At 40.4% G+C, this 22426-nt stretch overlaps 2 protein-coding genes across 4 annotated transcripts in view; one reads left to right on the forward strand and one right to left on the reverse strand.

Annotated features, from left to right (window-relative positions):
- On the reverse strand, positions 1-7474 carry adck5 (aarF domain containing kinase 5). Its single transcript, XM_043217588.1, has 15 exons — positions 7282-7474; positions 5904-5995; positions 5640-5789; positions 5270-5345; positions 4928-5128; positions 4132-4272; positions 3797-3910; positions 3241-3372; positions 3077-3160; positions 2923-3004; positions 2775-2853; positions 2609-2700; positions 1897-2149; positions 1680-1796; positions 1-1433 (listed from the first exon to the last, which is right to left on the reverse strand). The coding sequence occupies exons 1-15, from the start codon at positions 7303-7305 to the stop codon at positions 1331-1333; spliced, it is 1740 nt and encodes a 579-aa protein (XP_043073523.1). The 5' UTR covers positions 7306-7474; the 3' UTR covers positions 1-1330.
- Positions 7475-8350: 876 nt separating this feature from the next.
- Positions 8351-22426, forward strand: part of ctdp1 (CTD (carboxy-terminal domain, RNA polymerase II, polypeptide A) phosphatase, subunit 1) — an 82813-nt gene continuing 68737 nt past the window's right edge. Inside the window, exons 1-8 of one of the 3 annotated variants that reach the window (XM_043217783.1) lie at positions 8351-9115; positions 10961-11044; positions 11234-11327; positions 11872-12000; positions 14123-14273; positions 15232-15322; positions 17590-17756; positions 20070-20993. In XM_043217783.1, the coding sequence (XP_043073718.1) occupies positions 8841-9115; positions 10961-11044; positions 11234-11327; positions 11872-12000; positions 14123-14273; positions 15232-15322; positions 17590-17756; positions 20070-20993 (1915 nt within the window). In that variant the 5' untranslated portion in view covers positions 8351-8840. The remainder of the gene's footprint in view (positions 9116-10960; positions 11045-11233; positions 11328-11871; positions 12001-14122; positions 14274-15231; positions 15323-17589; positions 17757-20069; positions 20994-22426) is intronic. The other 2 variants (XM_043217782.1, XM_043217781.1) reach the window with 2 other exon arrangements.

Consider the following 22426-nt stretch of genomic DNA (forward strand, 5'->3'; position numbering starts at 1 on the left):
TTTCTGTGTCGTTATTCTTTACTTTTCATCACATGATTCTCTGAGTGCAGATACAGTCTGACCACTGAAGAAGAACAACAGAACCTCAAACACATAATCCAAGTCGTTCTCTGGTAAGTGTTCACAAGGGTCGCTTTGTTTGCTTTCAGGGTTAAAGCAGAGAGTGACTTTTCTTTTGTGCTTTTCAATTGAGTGTAATGATTTAAGTGGAGAAAATGATCAGAGAAATCCAGCATATATCTGATACTGCACTAAAAGATGACGCTCGGACAGTTTGATTAAATATTACGAGTTGTAAAAATAATTCTCAATAAGATGCATTTTCAAAAAGATTCTTTGACTGGTTCTGATTTCTAACTCCAGGTGATATAAGCACATGAAAGTGCAGTATAAGTGATTTACATTCAGAATACATAGCATGTAGATTACATATCCAATCTGACAGTGAGTCGTCTAGAAACGTTAGACAGCAAAACCTGTTTCAACCGCGTATCACCAATTAATTACCAAAGTCCTCATAAATACAATATAAAACTTTAAATAGAATTAGTAAAAAGGTTGTTGTCAGTGCAGTCTGAACTCTTATTACTCGCTGAAATTGCTAAACCCGTCGAGGTAAAAGGTTTTTAGCATAATTATTTGCTTTGTTCAGACTGATTTGTTTTTATTGCCGCCCTGAAATTATAAGCATGAATCGTCCTAGCGACGAACGCAGCTCGGATTTCCTGAATCAAACGAGTCTGTTAAACGCGGACTATCAGAACTGATAAAAGCTGAATTAAAAAGTCCTCTGCTTTCTGTGAAATGCCGCTCGCCGGCGCTTATTTCGGAGGAAAGCCACGGCGAGAGGCCGGTTCCTGGAAGCTCGAGCTCCAACGAGCGCGTGGTCAAAGGGATAGCTCACCCGAAAATTACCGCAGAGAGATCTTCGTTCATCTTCACGCAAATTAAGATATTTTTGATGAAATGTGAGGGCTCTCTGACCTCCAGACAGCAAGCATCCGCACAAAGCTCAGAGATGTAGCAAGGATATTGATAAAATAGTCCATGTGACAGCAGTGGTTCAACCCTAATTTTGTGAAGCTACGGGAACACTTGTGTGTGGGGATCCTTGCTGTCTTGTGGAGGGTCAGAGAGCTCTCATCAAAATATCTTAATGTGTGTTCTGAAGATGAATGAACTCCTTACGGGTTTGGAGCGACACGAGGGAGAGTACTTAATAACAGAATTTTCATTTTGGGGTGAACTATCCCTTTAAAAGAGCAATCAACGACCCAAAGCAGACTGTGTTAGACCACAGGCCCGGAGGAGAGACGAGGAACGAGACGCTTCATTTCAGATACTGATAGACGTCCTGGTCCAGTGTGATGAGACGGCAGTAAGACAGCAGCTTGAGCAGGGAGCGAGTGATGCTCATGAGCGCCATCTCTGACCTGGAGGAACAGAACCGACGAGGTGCATGTGAGAGACCATCTCCAGCGCAAAAACAGGCTAATGTTTCATAGTGTCATAGGGCTCGGAATTACAGAAATCCAGAATGCTGTCATAAACGGAGAGAGAATTTCAAAGTACAAAAGAAGAGATTAAATAAACCATAGGGCCTTAATGTAAATAAATTATTAAAATGTTTTAAATAAAAGGGAATTTGGAGAAAGAATTGCGATGATTAGCGTCATCACCTTAAAGCGAATTCAAACTTGACGCTTTCCCAGAAGGAGCAGACCCAGCAGAAGACGGACAGTCTGGAGAGCATCCTGGTGTCGTCCGCCTGACCTCTGCCCCATCCCCTAACAGCACTGAAACACACACACACACACACACACACACACACTGAAATGACGGGCAGAATCTAAAGCACTACTCAACCGAGGCAGCCGTCGGACACCGGTCTCGTACCACTTGGCCATGATGAAGTAGCGGTCGACCGGAGCTCCCAGAGTGATGTTGATGCAGCGGACGGTGTTGATGTTCCTGAAGACCAGCAGCATGGGGCGAGGCATGCACTTCAGCACCTGCATGATCTTATCGGAGCGGTTCACGGCCATGTCCCGCATGTACGACGTCTCCTCTCGAGTCAGGATGTTCCCCAGACCCAGGTCCCACATGTTGATCGGCCGCTGCAGCAGCATCTCACTGAACAGGAAGTACTCTGGGACAGACCAACATACTGAACGCGTCTGTTTCTCACATTCTCATTTCTCTCTCTATGAATCTACTGATAATATCTTCTTTTTAGACATTATTAAGTAGTATTCATTTCTAGAAGTAAATATTAAAACACAAAACAAAATCCATTTGAACGGTACAGTGTATAATGTTAGAAAACATTTTATTTCAGATAAATCTTTGGATTTTCTATTTAAAGAATCTTGAAGAAATAGTTTACTCTTTTAAATATTGATGATAACAATAAAAAAAAGTTTCTTGAACATTAAATCATCATATCCCAATGATTTCTGAAGGACCATGTGACACTGAAGACTTTTTAAAATACAAGCAATTCTTTAAATAGTAAAAATATTTCACAGTATTACTGCTTTTGCTATATTTTGGATCAAATAAGTGCAGAAGAGCGGAAGAGCTTTTGGCTGAAGAAAACCAGCGTTACCTTTGACCCCGAGCTGACCTGCGTACGCCTTCATGCCGGCTTCGTCGCGCAGGATTATGGCTCTCCAGAGCCGACACAGAGCCGCTCTGTCACTGACAAACACACGGGCTGCCGTCAGCGTCTGCCTCGGGCACATTACAACAGCCTTCCTCTCTCACCTCCTCACCTTTTACAGAGGTATTCGTACAGCCCGTGATCCAGCAGGACCAGCTCCGCTTTACTGTCTGGACCTCTTCTGACCAGCACTGAAACCAGACACGCTTCACATCACGCTCACGAATGAACCGACAAAAGGCTCATAGAGATAATCTCACCGTTTCCAGGATGAGGGTCGGCGTGAATAAAGCCGGTGTAAAAGATCTGCTCTGCGAATATGCGGATGAGTTTATCAGCCGTCTGAAACACACATCATCATCATCATCTTCACTCCGGGAGCCGGTCGGTCGTAAACGATGTTAATAAACTCACGTCTTTCAGACTCAGTCCCTGACGCCGAATCTCCTTCACGTTATTGATTTTGCATCCGTCACAGAACTCGGCTGTAAGGACCCTCTGCACAGACACAGAGTCACGGTTTCTATTCAGGCACGCGTCAGAGATAGAGGTCAAAGTGACAGCTCACCCGTCCACACCTTGCTGGTCAGCTCCCAGAATACTTTGGGCACGACTACAAACTTAAAGTGCTTCAGCTCTTCGGCACAGCGTTCAGAATTCCTGCCTTCGTTCTCAAAGTCCAGCTCCTGGGCCAGCGTTCCCTTCAGGTCCTAGCAGCGCCACAGAGGACAAAAACGGGAGAAATCTCAACCTTGTGTTTCAGGACGATGACCAAATTAAAGAAAGAACATTTTTTTACGTTCACCAAGGATGCTTTTGTGTCATCAAAAACTGTAATATTGTGAAATATTGATATTTATAACGGCTGTTCTCTGTGTGGATATGTTAGATAATTTATTTTCAATTTATTCCTGTGATCAAAGCATTACTCCAGTCTTCAGTGTCACATGATCCTGCAGAAATCAATCTAATACGATCACCATTCCAGTTTCTGTGGGTTATGGGAAATATTACGGCTGAATTATATGATGTTTTTATCGTTTATTTTTGCTAAACTCCAAAACTAGATGAAAAATCACTTCAAAAGAGTTAAATTCCATTTTTTTTATAAATCCTCGGCGAGCCAACACTGACCTGTAAGACCCAGCGGAAACCGAAGCTGGGGTGCATGAATTTCACTATGTCCAGCAAAATCTCCAGAGTCCTGATATCACCGTCAAACCGATCCCTGAGATCAATATACTGCACCTGAACACAGCAGACATCAACAGCTCACTAATCATTAGATGAGCACTTCATGCTGCTCCTCTGTGCTGCCTGTGCTTGCGACATTCACAACAAAAAGAATGCAGACACGGTGCTGAACATAGAATCAAGTTACAGGTAAAAAAAAAAAAAAGGAGAAGAAAAAGTCATGCATTCAAACGATGGATCCATTTAAAAGCACATCAAGCACAGCCCTAACATACTTTCACAGCTACAGGTGTCCCATCATGCAGTTGGGCTTTGTGTACTTGGGCCAGGCTGGCAGCGGCCACCGGCTCATAGTCAAACGTCCTGAAGAGTTTGTCTGGAGTAGTGCTGAAGTCCTCCTGGAATAAAGCGTCTACCTGCAACAACACAGGACCAGACGGGTTACGGGTTTTATATACGTGTGTGTGTGTGTGTGTGTGGTGTTTAACATGGAGTTTAATGAAACGTCTGTCATTCTGAAGTATTCTAAATGAATCAACGTAAGTGTGATCTTGTTCTGAAGTAATCAACACCCCTGTTAAGCTGGTGTTTAACACAGAAGTCGATGGCTTGCACCCAAGCAGCTTTATAACACTCTTAAGGGACTGATCTCTTTACCAATCCAGGCATTTCACTAATTCATTTTGATTAACCCTTGTTCCAATTGTATTTTTGCTTTATTGATGAGTATTATAATGAAATTAACTAAACTGAAATGAAGACTTAATGAATTTTAGGATCATGTCACCCTGAAGACTGGAGTAGTGATGCTGAAAATTCACATTTTAAAATGTTAACTTAAAACATACATGTTTATTACTATTTTTTAGACTGTATTAAACACACTTCCTTTAAAAACACATCCCAATTTTTTAGCGTGCATGCAAATGTATAATTCAGCAGGGATTTTTGGGTAAAAAAAATTACGTCAAGAACGCAAAACCACATATTGACGTCTTCCTTCAAATCCCAAAAAAAACCAGGTAGCATTTGATGTATGATTTGAATTCATGTCGATCTGGAGGCGCTCACCTCTTTGTATCTTCTGTTGAGAGCTTTATCCTCCAGCACGTGCAGGGTGCCGATGTACTCTGGAGGTAGCAGGTGGTTAAATGCACACAGGCCCTGTCCCAGCTTGATATACAGGCCTCCGTTCTGTATGGCCCCGTCCACCATGCTGCTGGCGGCTCTCTGGTGACACGCTGACAGGAGCGCTTCATACTCTGGACTGCTCTGGAGAGACCGACACAAGCAGTGTGTGATACGTTTAGTCACGTTCAGTGCTTTGAGGTGAGGATGAGGATGGAACAAGGGGATCCAAGAAAAGCGTCACGTTGCATGTATAGTTCACCCAAAAATGAACCTTAAGCTTACCTCCTCCAGGCCTCTGAGAGCGATGTTGGACGTCCACCAGTAGTCTGCTGATATCACAAGCCCGACATAGAGAGACCTGACGCCACACAGATACACAACTTCACAGCTTCAGTCATGATATCAAGAGTAACGGCTGCATGATGAAGATTTAAAGCCATGCAATGCATGTACAGTTTCTGAGTGGTTGACAAACATATATGTATTTATCCTTATTGCGGCATATAAAATGTTTAATTTAAAGAATAAAATAATAACATAATAATAAATTAATGAATTTTTTAGAAGAATATGAATAGATGTATATAGAACGTGAGTGATGACTGATAAATTGCTCAAATAAAACAAACGAAGATCACTCAAGGACGTTCACCTGCAGAAGCGTCCAACTCCTTCTGCTAGTATCTTCATCTTCCTCCTCTCTCTGGGCTCGGAGACCGCATACCGTACCCCGACCACGAGCGGGACACCCACCGAAACGCCAACCAGCAGCTTCCTGAAGAGCCTGTGACTCTTTACAACTCTGGAGGAAAAGAGCACACCCACGATGCCCTCGTTCAACACGGTGAAGTGCTTGCTAAAACCCGTGGCGTTTTCACCCTTAAAGTCGGAGCCCAACGAAGCGAGAGAAGCCCACCTGTGAGAGGAGAACTTGTGGTGGAGTACTCGGAGGCCTACGAGCCGAGGACACCGCCGTAACAGAGACACGTGACGCTGACACAACCTTAACTGAAGACAAAGAGAAGAAAACATGAAAGCATGAGAACTCAGTCAACCCTTAAAAACATCTCGGAGACGATCTGTGAGCTGTGTTTTGGTAGTCTACAGCGCCAGACTTTCCCATCAAGGCCATGTCAAAGGGAGAATGTTTATAGAAGCAGGGAACGAAATGTCTTTCCTCGGGCAGCTTGGTTCGTGGACAGGTCAGGGATGTGCTCCAGTGTAAAGGTCTCAATAGAGTATGATAAACAACAGCCCATCAGCAGCCGCTCGACGAAGATAAACAATCGACTCTAAACCGCCGCACGAGCTCAAAGAGCCGATGTCCAACACAAACAGCTTCTGTCCCGTTTGGCTAAATGTAAGACTAAGATCCCAATACGCACGTACATATATAGTGTGTACTGTGAATATTTATTATGTATAGATAAACACACATGCATGTGCATATTTAAGCAAAATACATTTACATATGTGTATGTAAAATAAATGATATGAGTAGTAAATACATTTAAATATTTTCAAAATGCATGTAAATAAATGTTTGCGCGTGTCTTTATATATACGTAATAAATACATAAAGTACACACACATACATTATAAAAACAAAAACTGTTATTTTGGATGTGATTAATCGCTTTTAATTGTTGCCCAGCACTTCTAAAAATATTTTATATGTTATATGTGTGTAATTATATATATTGCAATGGTTTTATATATATATATATATATATATATATATATATATATATATATATATATATATATATATATATGTGTGTGTGTGTGTGTGTGTGTGTGTGTGTGTGTGTGTGTGTCAAGCTTTTTCGATTATTTTCCAATTTTGAAATAAATGTATAACAATTAACAACAATGAACAGTACCTGCAGTTACATTACATTACATTCCTTAAGCCTATTGCTACCGTGGGAATGTTTTGTAATCGTACTTTTGGTTTTAATCTAAGGTTATCAGGAAGCGCTGGACTGTAAGACATGCAATCTTTCTATTGTTAGACTTGGATACAAGAAGTTTAGTTTGGGATTTAAGGCTTACGGTGATCAAGCACAAAGCATGCTTTGACATTTCCTCTGGCCTTGACTGCTCTGATCTGCCCTGCACTACCCAACTGGACATATGAGATATACCTGGAAATGATAAATGCCTCTCAATAAGTGCATGAGTGTGAAACAGAAATGCAGTGACCTTTCATCAAGCACCAGCATCACACTGATCAGGAAGCTCGAGCGCAAGAAATCAGCGACCAGCGCTTCAGCGGAAAGCGCTGTCCTTACCGATCTGAACGTCTCTGCCGTCATGTCTCCGGTTCGCTCGGGCTGACGATCGCACGAGCGGCTCGCTACGGTCCTCTCTCCGGGTCGCGGACGCGTCTTCCTCGCGCTCCGAGACCACGCACGCTGCGCTGTGATTGGACAGCTGGGAGAGCGCTTGTCGTGACGTCGTCGGTCACGTGACGGTGGTCTGACGCGACCTTCAGAGAGCCCTGCCCCTGTGAATAACTCTCGATCCAGACCTTACCTTTCCCTTTGGAAAAACGGGAGCAGTCGAACTCAGTGAGCAACTGAACAACAATAGTGTTATCCAGAATCTTATACGAATAATGCAACATTTAAAAATGTTCACGTGAAAAGAGGAGCGTATGCCTTTAATTAAAGGGACAGTAACGTTAGACGTTTAAAGCGAGGCAAGACAGATAAATAAATAAATAAATAAACAAGCAAGCAAACAAAATCATAATAATAATAATAATAAAACACCTAAATGAATAATATAAACGTAAACTAAAATAAACGTACATTAAAAGAAGAAGAAGAAGAAGTGAAATTTGAACAGAAAACGTAAACTTTTTAACCGTGGTGTTTCATAATATTACTAATACAGTTTTTGGATTATCTCAGGTGTGCAATATGGTAACACGTCTATTATTTAAAAGCACTAAGCACGATAAGCCTTCCCCATCTGAAACAAACAAAAAGAATTGTTTCAACTGAAATGTATTTATTAAATGTATTATATAGTGTTTTATTTATTGTTGTTGTTGTTGTTGTTTTCTCAATTTAGTGCCCCCCGCACACGTTCAGAGAGAGGTTTATTCCAATATATTGTTCCATATCATACGTCTACATAATGTTACATTTTCTTTAAAAGCTAATACAGCTAAAGTCGCATTGGAGGGAAAAAAAAATAAGAGAAAACAGAAGCTTTTTCCTTTTTTAAATGCACGATTTAAAACTCGAGTTTATCGAAAACAGTGTAAATGTAGCCGCTGAGCGAGTAGCTGCGTGTATGGCGCGGCCTAATCCCCGGACACCGGGAGGCAGATGGTATGATCGTGATATTTCATCAGATTACATCACAAACCAGGGGTTTGCTTGTCTCAGAGGGGGAGGGGGTAGATAAAAACAGCTTGTTACAAATGCTCAGGTCAGATTTTTTCTAAACCACAAGTTTGATATGACTGTAAATATTTGACGTAACTTTTTTGTCTTATTTTATATAAATGATTATTACTATTATTATTATTTAAATACATAAGTGTTATTATTATTACTACTATAAAGTACATATTATACTCTAATATTAATGTAAATCTAAATCAAGAGTGCGATTAAAGTCTCCCGGAAGTGGAAAGACTTTCGCTCGCGCTGCAGCCTTGTGTTTCCTGTTTACGGGCGGGAAGAGCGAACCTGCGCCTCAGCCTGCCTTGCGTTACAGCTCGTTTCCATCGCTATCTTTCCCGGTTCGCCTCTGGATTATTTTAGCGCTTTTATTAATTCTCCCCAGACGCCCCGTGCGCTCCGCCGCGTGTCTCCGGCGGAAGTTTAAAGCTCTGATGGAGGAGCCTGCAGACTCCGGAGGCGGCGCGGCAGCGGAGGCCCCCGCGGCGCAGGTGACGGAGATCCGCTGCCCCGCCGGAGCGCGTCCTCTGCGGCTGCTCGAGTGGAAGGTGAAGCCCGGAGCTCTGGTGAACTTGGACTCCGTGATCGCGGTGTGCGCGCCGATCCCCGCCGAAGGCGAGTGCAGAGCGGCCGAGAGGAAGCTGAAGTCGGACCGCGCTGGAGTTGTGCGGGAACTGTGCGGTCAACTCGGACAGGTCATCGCGCCTGGGTAAGTCGCGCCGTCGCGGCTGGATAGGGCGGCGTTGTAACGGTTGACATGCCGTTTTACGCTTTAATTTGCTGCCTTTGCTTATTAGCTCGAGCTAAGCTAAATTGCACGCGCACTGGCGCTCAACATTGAGCTCGTGACAGCAGCAGCTCAACTTCCACGCTGCCTAGTAACGGTATAAAAACACGTTTAATGGCGTGTGAGTGTGTTGCTTGTGGTTGCTGTTATGTCACCCGTAAATAGTTCGTATTAACATAGAGGTATCACTTAAATATGTATATTGAGAGATAAGCTCCGATGGACTCTGTAAACAGCAAAACAAGAGTTGGGGGAGCGGCCCGCCCTTTTTAGCCAATCAGAAACGCTCTCTGCGTGTCAATCAATTTGTCCCTGGTGCTTTGCCGCCGTCCGATTGGCTGACACTTGTGTAGAGGGCGGGGCGGTGGAGAGAGGGCGTGTTGATGAACGCATGGAGCGGAATCTAAGTAGTCGGAGGAGAAACGTGTTAAATCGTTACAGCTTATTTTACAAATGATACCTTAATGTTTAGAAGCGAGTTTGTTGAAGTTGTGGGATTAAAGACGTAACGATACTAAAATGAGAGTTTTGTGAACATTAGTCCATGTCTATTAAAAGGTTTCTGTGGGTCTTAAAAAGGTCCTAAATCAGAGCAGAAGTCTGGGATTTATAAAGTCATGCATTGAATATTGCATTCTGTCAAAACCAAAATAAGTGGGGTTTTTTTGGTGGGGTTTTCGAATACAAATACTGTAGGATCATTAAAACTTTTTGAGATGCGAACTGAGAACCTTTTTATTTATAGAGATTTATATAAATGAAACAAATTTATGCTTAATTACAAATGTCACTGGGTATAAAAACTCATTTTTCAAATTCATTCGTGATGTCTTCTTATTTAAATATTAAAATTATGATTAATTTCTCATAAACAAGACGTTTCATTTTATGTAATTTCGCTTTTTAAGTAAATGTGTCTCGATTTAAGAATTTTCACATCGCGATGAACTCAAATCAAATTCAAATTCAAATTCAAATTGAACTGCTAAAACGTTCGCATTTCGGGAACATATCGGTGTATAACCCTAAATGAGGAATATGCATAATACACGAGCATTTACCAGCACAAACAGCAAGATATAACTGCTATATAAAACCCCCTACAAAGAAGACATAACAATCTTAAACAGTAGAATTAGTTATAAGAATACACCTCCAACAGATTGCACAGCTTAAGGGCTTTTGTTATGCATATGTTTTAAGGATGTGAAGATCTTTAATTCCTTCTGGAAACGTGTGTGGGAAGGCTGTTAATATATCTACATGCTCACATTAAAAAAAGGTGCCAAAACCATAATTATTAATAAAATATTCTACATTCCGAGGGACGTCGTGAGAATGCCCCTTTCTTCAATACGGCCTGTGACTAACAGTTAGCAAATTATGGGAAATCGTTTAAATAATGCGTATTGAGTGTGTGTGTATATGCACACACACACACACACATACATATTAAATCAAATATATATGTATATATGTCATTTGGTGTCATTCATGCTTTTTTTGCTGTTTTTAACAGCAGAGGGTGCTGCATGTGTTAAAAAATTTTGCTCAGGTTTAGTTTTTTTGTTAGTCAACTGAAAATTAGTTTATAAAAAAAAAAGTTTACACTTCACTTTGTGCTTATACTGGAGTTTGGAGAAATGCTTTGCATGCTACTTCTCACTATGACTGGGGTTTAGCCTGCGAACAAGCATAGAGAATGTGTATGAAGCGCTTTTGATTATCGCTGTATTCATTTCCGCACGTTTGTTGTCTTTTTAACAGGAGTGTGATAGCAAAAGTGGAAGAATGCAGTCATCCCATTGTAATGAAGGGTTTGTGTGCCGAATGCGGCCAGGACTTAACTCAGTGAGTCTGCTTTACTTTCGACTGTCAGTCTCCAGTTCACAATCGTCTCTTTCCTCTTACCTGAAAAAGTGACAAGTTGTCTGTCAGGAGCTATTGTTGTCTTTCCCAGTTTTTTTCCCCCCACTTGTGTCGGATCTTAGTTGTTTCTGTTAGTAGCTGTGTGGTGCTGAAGATGCTCTTACGTTTCAGACTGCAGAGCAAGAATGGAAAGCAGCTGGCGCCCATCTCTACGGCGACCGTTTCCATGGTGCACAGTGTTCCCGAGCTGATGGTCAGCTCTGAGGTAAGTCCTGCCGTTCAACACTTCTTAAGGCCCTTTGTGTTTCGAGCAAAAAAGGTTTAGAAACTTTCTCTACATGTATTCTCTGATACTCACTGGCTTCTGTTCATTTCTCCTGCTCAAAGGAAAACCCCCAAATTTTTCACATTTGACACCATAAACATGCTTGCTTGAAATACGACACATCATGAAAATCCGACTTTTTCGGTGTTTAAATGCTTTAATCGGGTCTCTGGTGCAACTCAAAAAAACTTAGCTGTATACCTGTTTAGGTTAAAAACACAAAAGCTACAAAAACAGCTGTTTGGTGTGCGCTCGTGAAAACCCATATACCAGAAGACTGAACTAACTGATCAGAAACTTTCTTAAACAAGTATACTGGGGGCCTTTAACGTGTGCTATTCATGTTTTTGTGATGATCTGTGGGTCAAATACGTTTCAGACGGGCTTTGATAAGTGACCGTGTCTAGAATGATTAGTTTACTCTGCACAATCTGTCTGGTGCAGCAACGCAGTGTTTTTTTTATCCCTCTGTGTCTGTGAGCAGCAAGCGGAGCAGCTTGGCCGAGAGGACCAGCAAAGACTTCACAGGAACAGGAAGTTAGTGCTGATGGTGGATCTGGACCAAACGCTGATCCACACCACTGAACAGCACTGCCAGCGCATGTCCAACAAGGTAACCGTTGAAAACGGCGCGCTACACTACCGCTCAGAAGTTTGAGCGTGGTACCATTTAGCAAAGCTGCGCTTATTAGATCAAAAATACAGTAATACTGTAAATAATTGTATATAATGTTGTAAAAGATAAACTGTAATTTTCTTAGAATGCAATTTATTCAAAGCTGAGTTTTTAGCATCATTACTCCAGTCTTCAGTAGTCCTGTCAAACGATTATTGTTTTCACAATGCGTGTATACTGTGTATAATTATTATGTGTTATATATAAATACAAACACATGCATGTATACATTTAATAAAAAAAATTAAACACATTTAAATATGAGAATATACATATATAAATGTATACACGTCTAAATATTTTCGCAGTATATACTGCGTGTGCGTATTTATACATAATTTATACACAGTACACATAGATGTATTACATACAAAATGATTCTGGATGTGATTTAATGGATCGTGGATTTGTGTTATTTAAATCCTTTAATATATCTATTTCCAAAATGTTATATTTAAAACATTAACCTCAACACAAATGTATTAATTTAGCAGTCACGCCTCTATAAACCTCTGAAAATACACCTGCAAGCCACCTCTCTAGTAAGTCTAAATATGTATTTTAATTCAGATTGAATTAGATTAGTAACTTATTCTGCTTATTTTTATTCTGTTGTTTTAATTAGAATTTTTTTAAAAGCTTATAAATATTGCCTTTTGAATTTGACATAAGATTATATAGAAAAAATCCAATGCAAAAGTTAATCAGTTTGACTTTAAATCACTTTATCATCTCGTGGGAAGGCTAATATTTAAACCGAATTTCTGATGATTGATTAGAAGTCTCTCCTGAGATCTTGAACTTTGGTACAGTTAAGAAAAGTAAGCATAGAGGCCTGTCTAACCACTTTTTATTACTTTACAAATTGAGAATTTTTTTTTTTACAAGAATTACAGCAAAGCCAGTATGACGCAAGAATATATATTATTATTATTTTTATATATATATATATATATATATATAAATATTTGAGAAATTGTATTAACTTTAAATTCCTTAAAACAAGACTGCTCAAAATGATCAAAATGTGTGCAACCTATGCATCCCAAACCTCATAACGCTGACGTATTGTGAGGTAAAAGGTAAGTGTAAGTGAAATGTTTAGCACTGTAAGAGGTTCTTCATAAGGCTGTATGCTCAGGGTTTTGATAGGTGTTAGCGAAAGCACACATAAGTGTTTATTAAAGAGAATGTATAAAATGTATAGTCAATCCCTCACATACACACAAGAACATCACAAATGCTTTTATTGTCACTTGTGGTCAATTTAATGCTCCCCTGATGAATTGATATGTATTTCTTCTCAGTTTGTTTTACGAAGTTTTTTAAAAGCATTTTTTTAAATGCAAATTCTTTGCAACAGTATCTTTTAACTATCCCTTAGTAATATAAATGGCATTTTTTTGATGCTCATTAAAGTGGCATTATTTTTACAGGGTTTTTTTTTTCCCATTGGTTTGTATTGTGCTCATGTGCCATTAGGGCTAGGTGCTATGTTTTGGTGGCTTCCAAAGATTTATCTGCAATACGTGCATTTCGTTTGAGTTTATCAATAAACAAAAATAAGACGTAGACAGCAGTACGGTTTTCTTAGACTTCTTTGTGATCTCATTTGCATTTTTGCGTGTGGATGTAACTGGAAGCGGTGCTTCGACGAGCCTTGTTGATTGATTTCTATTTAAATGACTGCATCTTACTTTTTTTGTTTTCTTTTTTTCCTCCGCTATCATCCATTTTCGATTCACTCTTCTCGTAGGCGTTAGTGCTTTCGCTCCGCCAGACGCGCATTCACTCGCTAGATCAGCTTGAGCAGAAAAAACTCTTAGATCTTCATACCAAACAATTGCTAGACCATTAACTGAGCTATCAAAAGGCTCAAATGCTCTCATTAAAAGATTACATTATGTCTGCTGTCAGAAATTGGGCCGCTTTTAAAGCATTTCCGTTGAAATGAACAGCAGATGCACCGCTGGTCAGATTTTTAATGTTTTCTTTTAGAAAGTGAGCAAAAGTGACATTTATTCCCTCTGAGTGCCTTGTTGTTTTTTTTGTTCTGCAGGGAATCTTTCATTTCCAGCTGGGACGGGGTGAGCCTATGCTTCACACTCGACTGCGGCCTCACTGCAAAGACTTCCTGGAAAAGATCGCCAAACTCTATGAGCTGCACGTCTTCACCTTCGGCAGCCGTTTATACGCTCACACCATCGCGGGTACGTTGTTGCCATGTGACACATTGGACGAAACATGAATGATACCTCAAACCGGCGACAGGCGCAATATTAGTTTTCCGAACCGATCAAAATGTTTGATTCCCACCCGATGGATGATAAAACACATAAGCCCTGGTTTTCAGCTTATATTGGCCTTTAACACTGACACCAGGTGGCAGCATTTGTTCATATGTTTTACCATTTGCTGAAGCCCAATATATTTTTTGCTGCATTTGGCTGTTTAATGCAGCATATTAACAAAAATGCGTCAAAACAGCCGTCCTTTTATTTGCTTTGATAAACGTTTCTGCTAAATGACTTAGAAGTAAGAAACTGGTTTAGCGATGGTTTTTATTATAGCCACGTATAATATACACCATCGATTTCTAATAGTAACCTTTATGAGTGCTGCATTAATTCTTTGGTTTAGGTAGGAGTGTTTATTATTGGTTTGTGGTTTTAGTTCAGGTTCCTCAGGTTTCTGTGTCTCAGGTGTGCAGCAACCTTTGAACGAGACCCGAAGTGCTCTTGCATTAAGTGAGCTTCATATTTGGCATCTCGCATATTTGAACACTTATTATATGTATGTTGTTTTTATGTATATTTGTACTTGTACCTGAACGTGTGGAGTCATATGGATGCAGTCAGAAGTAGATAAGACACGATTAAAGGAAGTAGCTCAACTTTTCTGAGCTCAAGCCTTGATTTATTATATATTGTAAGGGCAGGAGATTGAAGGCTTGGCAGAGCTGCATCTTTGAAAGCCTGAAAGCATTGGTTGGTTTTATTTTTCCTGTTTTCTTTTTATTACAGCCGTAAACGGCCTCAATGCAGTCCCATCCAAACTACAGCGTTTACAGCTCTGCTTCCAGCTGTAATTTAGACTTCGTCTTTAAAAGAAATGACCGTTTCCTTCGTTTCTCTCACTCGTGCCAATTTATTTTTCTCTTTTAACAAGGTTTTTTAGACCCTGAAAAGAAGCTCTTCTCTCATCGGATCATGTCTAGAGACGAATGCATCGACCCCTTCTCTAAGACGGGCAACCTCAGGTGAGGCATGTTTCATGTCTTCTGCTTCTGGAGTGGTTTAGCCTTCAGCATCTTTCTCGAAGTTTTACAAACAAAACGAAGCATCACAATTAACATTTACTTTTCTGAATGAGTTTTTTTCCAAAGATGGTAATTCTTTTATTTCACTAAGGATGCTTTGATCGAACATTTTTGTTCATCAAAAAGAATTATGAAAATGTCAGTTTCAGTATTAAGCAGCACAGGTGCTTTCAAAACCGATGACGGTACCAATCACGAATGACTTCAGAAGGATCATGTGACACTGAAGACCGGAGTAATGATGCTCAAAATTCAGCTTTGATCACAGGACTAAATTACACTTTACAATATATTCAAATAGAACATAGCTATTTTATATTGTAAAATATTTAGATTGCAGCCTTGCTGAACATAGGGGAGCATGACCCTGAAGCTTGATTTCCACACTGTGACATTTTCACAACAGGAAATCATTGTAATATTACTTGGTGAGGTCAAATGATTAATCGCCAATAAGTATTTTTACACAAAGACACATATATATATAGTATATATTTAGAAAATATTGTCTATTCCATAATTATATTTATATTTTGTTTGTATAATTGATATTGTGTATATAGGTTTTTGTATAAACTTAACATTTTCTTAAATCTATACATGCATGTGTGTTTATATATATATATATATATAATAAACGCACACAGAATGCACACATTATGCAGTTAATCAAGATTAATCGTTTGACAGCACAAATAATATTTTGTTTCTTTCTTTTTCTTAAAAAAATGAAGAATAATAAAAATCTTTTGTAGTTTTTCTTAAGTACAAAGCTTATTGGACGTCGTGTTTTTAAAACTCCATCAGTGTGAACAAAGGTCCTCGTACAAAGAAGAGACGTGCTTCAGAGAACAGCTCCGATTCAACTTGAGACTAAACATGCTTTCAAGTGCAGTCTCTCAGACCCCTGCTTTTGACCCATTTCTGTTTTCATTGGGCTCTGCGTGACAGATCAAGAATACTGCAAAACATTACGTTTAAGACTTCAATGCATTCGTTTATGCAGCATGATCTTAATTCAAAAGAACTTTACACACTTTAAGCCTGCGAAACGTTTTGGGGTGGTTTATTCTCCATTCTTTCTGAAAATACACCTCATATTTCTTTTCCGTCAAGCGTTTCTCTCTTGTGCATTTTTTACCTTGTGTTCCTTTGAGGTGAAACGCTTGTAAATCTTTGAACTTGATCCTCAACACGTAGTCATTAAAATGGCTCGAAAAGCCGCTTCGAGTTTATAATTTAAAAAGACAACTTTAGCCTTTTTTACCTTTTTCTCCTTCGTCTTGTTTAACAGTGTGTTAAATTTAAGCAAGCGCTAATAGTTGCGGTATTATCTTAGTATTTAAAGATGAATTATTCTGCATTGGGAGCATAAAAACGTCTCGGAGCCGGAGTTGTTTGCTTTTTCTTGTTTTATGCAATAACTAGGCTGGAGGAAATCCAATTCACTTGTCTTTCCTCGTGTCAGACCGTTAATATGTGTGGGTTTTCGTATGAAGCTCTCACACTGACCTTGAAGGAAGAACAGTCTCACAGAGCGGCCGATATCATACAAAGACAGTCACGATCGGTCTGGAGCGGCACACAGATTACTTTCTTCAGGTCGATAAACCTACAGCCCCATGCTTCTATTAGTGTGAATGACTTTGTTTGCCATTTCTAAGCTCAAGCTGTTGGAAAGATGTTCTTGGGGGCTGTTTAGATTCACAGATAAATCTATACTCATTACGCTGTGTACCCAGAGACCCCCAGATGCGTTTAGACCCTCGAGATGTGCTTCAAAATGTCCGAATGACAAAACTTCATGGCATTTATTTGAGAGGCAGACGGCACAAACACACTTTTCTTTATTGGATTGTGACGTTTTGTGGATGTGAGGTGTTAATTAACGTTAGTTAATGTGATTTCCTGCACCTGTGGTTCCTCTCTCAGGACATCTGTGTGAACCTGAGGAGAACTGACTTCATACATCCACTAAAAATCACCTTGAAACCGGCTAATTGTCTAAATCGTTTTTTGGCCACACTATTTTTGGTATTGCACCAGTGTTAATGTCATAAAATGCTCATTGACATTTTGCTCTTGGCAGGCTGGCACTGTCTGGGTGCTGTTCATTTAGTCATAACCAAGCACCAGCTGCTAAATGTGAGAGTCTAAAAATGGCAGTATGAAAACTGTGTGCGCGTGTGCGTTTTTTTTTTTGGTAGAAATTTGTTCCCCTGTGGAGACTCCATGGTGTGCATCATAGACGACCGAGAGGATGTTTGGAAGTTTGCCCCCAACCTCATCACAGTGAAGAAATACATCTACTTCCAGGGCACCGGTGACATCAACGCCCCGCCGGGCTCACGAGAGGCACAGATGGCCAGAAAAGGTAATGCTGGAAATGAATTGTGAAAAGAGCATCTCTCTCTCAAGTTTAATGGATTTCACAACACTTCTCATGGCCATTAATAATTTTTAACGTTTAATCACTTTCTTGGCTCATTTTGTCTGGAAAAAAATACATGCCTAATAATTTTCACTAAATAATTATCACTTTTATATGATTACAAAATAAATGGCAATTATAAAGATTCATGTGGTTTGGGATTGGTAAAATGTTCTTGGTGGAAAAAAATTATTTCAATTTGTAATGCAGTATATGTATGTTTATTCTTGCAGTCAAATGAATAATCATATCCAACATAATTTTTTTGTACATAATTTGTTTATTTTTGTATATGTAGATACACACACGGCATATATTTAGGAGCTATTTACATGCGTATTATATTTCCATACGCATAAATATGCTTACCAGTGGATGCTCTGCAGTGAATAGGAACAAGGTCCAAACAGTTGATTAAGAAAAACGTCGTAATAATCTACAAGTAATCCACACCACTCCAGTCCATTAGTTAATGTCTTATGAAGAGAAAAGCTGCATGTTTGCATCATCAAAATCCCCACTAAAACACGAGGCCTCTATCCATAATATCAGTCTTGTCTGTATCAAGTGAAAACAGACCAAAACAAATATGTAAGTGGATTTTGATGTGAGAGAACAACAGGGGTTGGTTGTTTTCACTGGCAGAAACTTGATTATAGATTTTGGCCTGAAGCAATGGTTAAAACACCTCTCATTCTGCACCCATTCACTGCAGAGGATTCATTGTGAGCAGCTGATGCAATGCCAAGTTTCTCCAAATCTGTTCTGATGAAGAAACAAACTTATCTATACCTTGGTTGACCTTAGAATTGAGTACATGAACAATATATTTTAATTTTTGGGTGAACTATTCCATTAAGTGCTGTTATGGGGCATCCCTCATGGCAGGAGGCTTTAAAATGCAGCCGTTGTGGGATATTAGAACATCTATTCGTCTTCTGTTCAGTCTATCAATGTGAATTCTGTATCTCCAGGTTAATTTTTTATTACAAATGGATATTGCTCACAAGTATTACTGATGGAAGAAATTAGATTTGCTTCAAATTGCAAAACTTTTTTTGGTGTAAAACTAGTTCGCTTTTCAGCAACGAGGGTTTAATAAGAGGTGATGGTGGTGTTTTATTAAAGGCGCGTGCATGACCTCTCTCCGTGAGCTCTGAAATAATCTGCTTACAGAGGAGAGGAGCGCACTGCATTTTACAGCAGCTGCAGGAAACTAGCTGCCAGCGGAGGTCAACGTGCCAACCAGCAGCGGGATCTATTAAACTGATTTGCTCCTGCACAAACTAAAGAAAGTTCATAGTCAATTCAGAGGCTCTGCCTGTCAAGAGCCGTTTGAAGTGAGTCCCTGCGGGCTGGACACATGGGAAACAGAGTTACAAGAACATTTCGTGTCTGTTTGTGAACTCGGTTCACTGGGTGAAGAGGGGTTCAAGTAGAGCTTCGCTTTTGAAGGTTAAAGCATGTTTGTGGTTGACCTTCTGTCTTCACATCTTGTGAGTGGTGTTTAAAACTATACACACACACAAAAAAATCAATTAGTGAATCGTTGTCTGACCAACCAGTGGTCTAGAACATTGCTTCTCAACCTTTTGACTTTAAAGTAAAGTCCTTCAAATAGAATGGGATTTAATTTTAATAATAAAACATTTAGTAGTATCTCAATGGTAATACAAAAGCTCCGCCCCCTATTGGGACCCAGCTCTTGTAGTTCTTTGTGTGCAATGCAGATATATGCGGAGGGGTTTTTTTTTTGTTGCATATATTGTATATTCTGTATGCAGTTCCAAAACAGCGCCAATGGGAAGGTCGATTTTTGAGGATTCATTAACAATGCGCAAGTTAAAGATCTCAGTCGTAATGCCTCATGTTTTGTAGCATCGTTCCTCGTTAACATAACACTCCGTCTGCATTTGTGATGAGAGAAAAGACAAACCAATAAGCACAGTGGGGGTGTGGCCAAACAAGCTGTTTTAGGGAGTGTGGGGGTCTTTTCTCCATCTCTTTGGTTTTGAAACTTTAGTCCTTGCAAGTTTAGGGATCTTATCTATGCACTAACAGCTTGCAACACTCCACAGAGAAAGGTAAACTTGAAATCTTGAAATCCCACTCATCACTGCTCGTCTGACAGTACAATTAAAATGCCAAAAGACGTTTTGTGGTGGCACAAGCTCTATTTTTATATAGCTTGAATTAAGACGCACATTGATACTCAAGAGTTGTACTCTGAGCTTTATTTCTGTTATCATGCTGTAGGTAACCAGGCAGGTCGGCCCGCAGAGAGCTTGGAAGCGTCAGGACAGGAAGAGCAGAGAAACGGTCTCAGGAAATCCAGCAAGGACCGAAAAACTGGGCATGAGTCGTCGTCCACCTCTGCCACTGCCACTCAGGGAGCATCGGCCAACGAGAGGACTCACCCTGCAGGGGAACGGCCCACCGACGGCACAGATTTAACTGACAAGTGTAATGTGAAAGCGGAGGGGGAGGGCAGCTCAGGTGAGACGGACACCCCAAACGCTGCTGACGCTGCTGCCAACGACCTGGATTTTGACCTTTCCAGCGACAGCGAAAGCGAGGGTAAAACGGGATTATCCGACAGCGATGGCGAAGCCAAACAGAGCCAAACAAAAACAGAGGAGTGTAAAAGCAAAGAGGATGGTGGGGAAGGGGACAAACAGAGGACAGAGGGGGACGATGTCCCAGAAACAGATCCCGAGGGTCTCTGCGACTTGGGCAACGGCTGTTCCGACAAGAAAGAAGTAGAAACCGAGTCTCAAAACAGCGAGCAGTCGGGAGTCACCATGGGCGAGGAGTCTTTAGATCACAGTATGGAGGATGAGGACGATGAGGAAGAGGAAGACATCGACCAGGACGACCACCTGATTTACTTGGAGGAGGTTTTGGTTCGCATCCACAGCGAGTATTACTCACGCTATGAGGCCTTCCTCAGGAAAGAGAGCTCTGAGAGTCCGGACATACGGAAGATCCTTCCCGAACTGAAGGGCTGTGCGCTTTCGGGCACCACCATCATCTTCAGCGGCCTGTATCCCACCAGCTACCCAATGGAGCGCACGAGGGAGTGGTACCACGCCAAGGCACTGGGAGCCAAGCTCGGCAAGACCCTGGTGCTCAACGCCAAAGACCCAAACCGCACCACCCACCTTATTGCTGCACGCGCAGGTGAGTCTCACGCTTCACACACCTAAGGGATGTTTGCAAAAGCGACTAGTCGTTGGGTATTTTGAACAACTAGGTGGTTTTAAAGGGTTAGCTCACACAAAAAATGTTAATTCTGTCATTAATCACTCACTCTCGTGTCGTTCCAAACCCACAAATCCTTCTTCATAACACAAATTAAGATTTTTTTGATGAAATCTTGAGAGCTGACTGATCATAGACAGCAGGGATACTATCACGATCAACGCACAGAAACATAGCATGGACATTGGTAAAATAGACCATGTGACGTCAGGGGGTTCAAATGTCATTTTACCAAGCTGTGAGAATACTTTTCACTATAATAACATAATTTATTCAGCAATGTATTATTGTCTTCGGCCATTTCGTAGACTAGCCCAGAACGTAGTGAGTGTACTCAGCACTGTTTACTTTCAGTAGAAAGTGCACGCTATACATAAGGGCGATTACGTTCATTTGTGTCTCGAAGATGAAAGCGGAGGTCTTTCGTGTTAGGAACGAGAAATGAATGACCTAGTTTTTAGTTCAACTGTCCCTTTAAATACATTCTGTGGGGCTGCACCTTTAATCAAGTTGTGAAGCGCAGAGCTGTGCTCATTTACACACGAGCAGCTCCTAAGCCATGTTTTCAGGGTCTCAGAGAACTCTGCATGCGCTTTTAGTTTTGGGTTAACAATAATAATACATTAACAACAACAATACATTTTCATAATTACATTTTATTCTTATTATATTATAACTTTTTTGGCTAAATTGTGTTTTGTTTAGTTTTTCTTTTATAACAGTCAATATCAGACTGTTCCCCCTAATTTTTCAGCTTTAATGTCCTGTATAATTACAGACGTATTTCTTACTGATATACAAATGTTTAGTGTCGTTATTATGTAAAGGGTATTAAAAATATTTTAAACACTTTAATATAAAAATATTATTTCCTGACAGGTTCATCTGCTTGACGCTTTTTATTTGAAATGGTACCAGTCAATACTCTAGTTGAGATTTATTATGATCCAATTGTTGATGTGATGAGCAGATCTCATAGAGGTGTTGATCAGTAATTACTTGGTGAATGATGCATCATGAGGAGATGAACTCTGTCACTGAACTCTCTTCTAATCAAAAAGGTTAGCGCAAGAGATGGCCATAGGAGACGCATCACACATTTGTTTTGTGTCACTTGAGAACAGGTTAGTTTCTCTCTTAATTGCTCATTATTTGTAAGAGAGCGACGCTGTCAGATTTCACCTGTTTGTAGCGGGTGAGGATTCGGGTGACAGCGCTCGCTGTAGAGTCCAGGTGTGACACGGCACCTTTCAGAGATGTCTCTGGTTCTGTGATGTCCTCTTTTGTGCAGCTTGACTGACTGCAGACACTCCAGACAAAACAGAAGCACAAGGGAACGGCTGTGTTAGTGA

The sequence above is a fragment of the Puntigrus tetrazona genome, chromosome 19, assembly GCF_018831695.1.
Source record: "Puntigrus tetrazona isolate hp1 chromosome 19, ASM1883169v1, whole genome shotgun sequence".
Lineage (NCBI taxonomy): Eukaryota > Metazoa > Chordata > Actinopteri > Cypriniformes > Cyprinidae > Puntigrus > Puntigrus tetrazona.

Coding starts and splice junctions, on each gene's coding strand:
- adck5 (XM_043217588.1), bottom strand. CDS start 7,305: ATGACGGCAGAGACGTTCAGATCG. Junction 3,161..3,240: donor TCTGGGAGCTGACCAGCAAG/GTGTGGACGGGT, acceptor GTGTCTGTGCAG/AGGGTCCTTACAGCCGAGTT. Junction 2,150..2,608: donor AGGTCAGCTCGGGGTCAAAG/GTAACGCTGGTT, acceptor GGTCTGTCCCAG/AGTACTTCCTGTTCAGTGAG.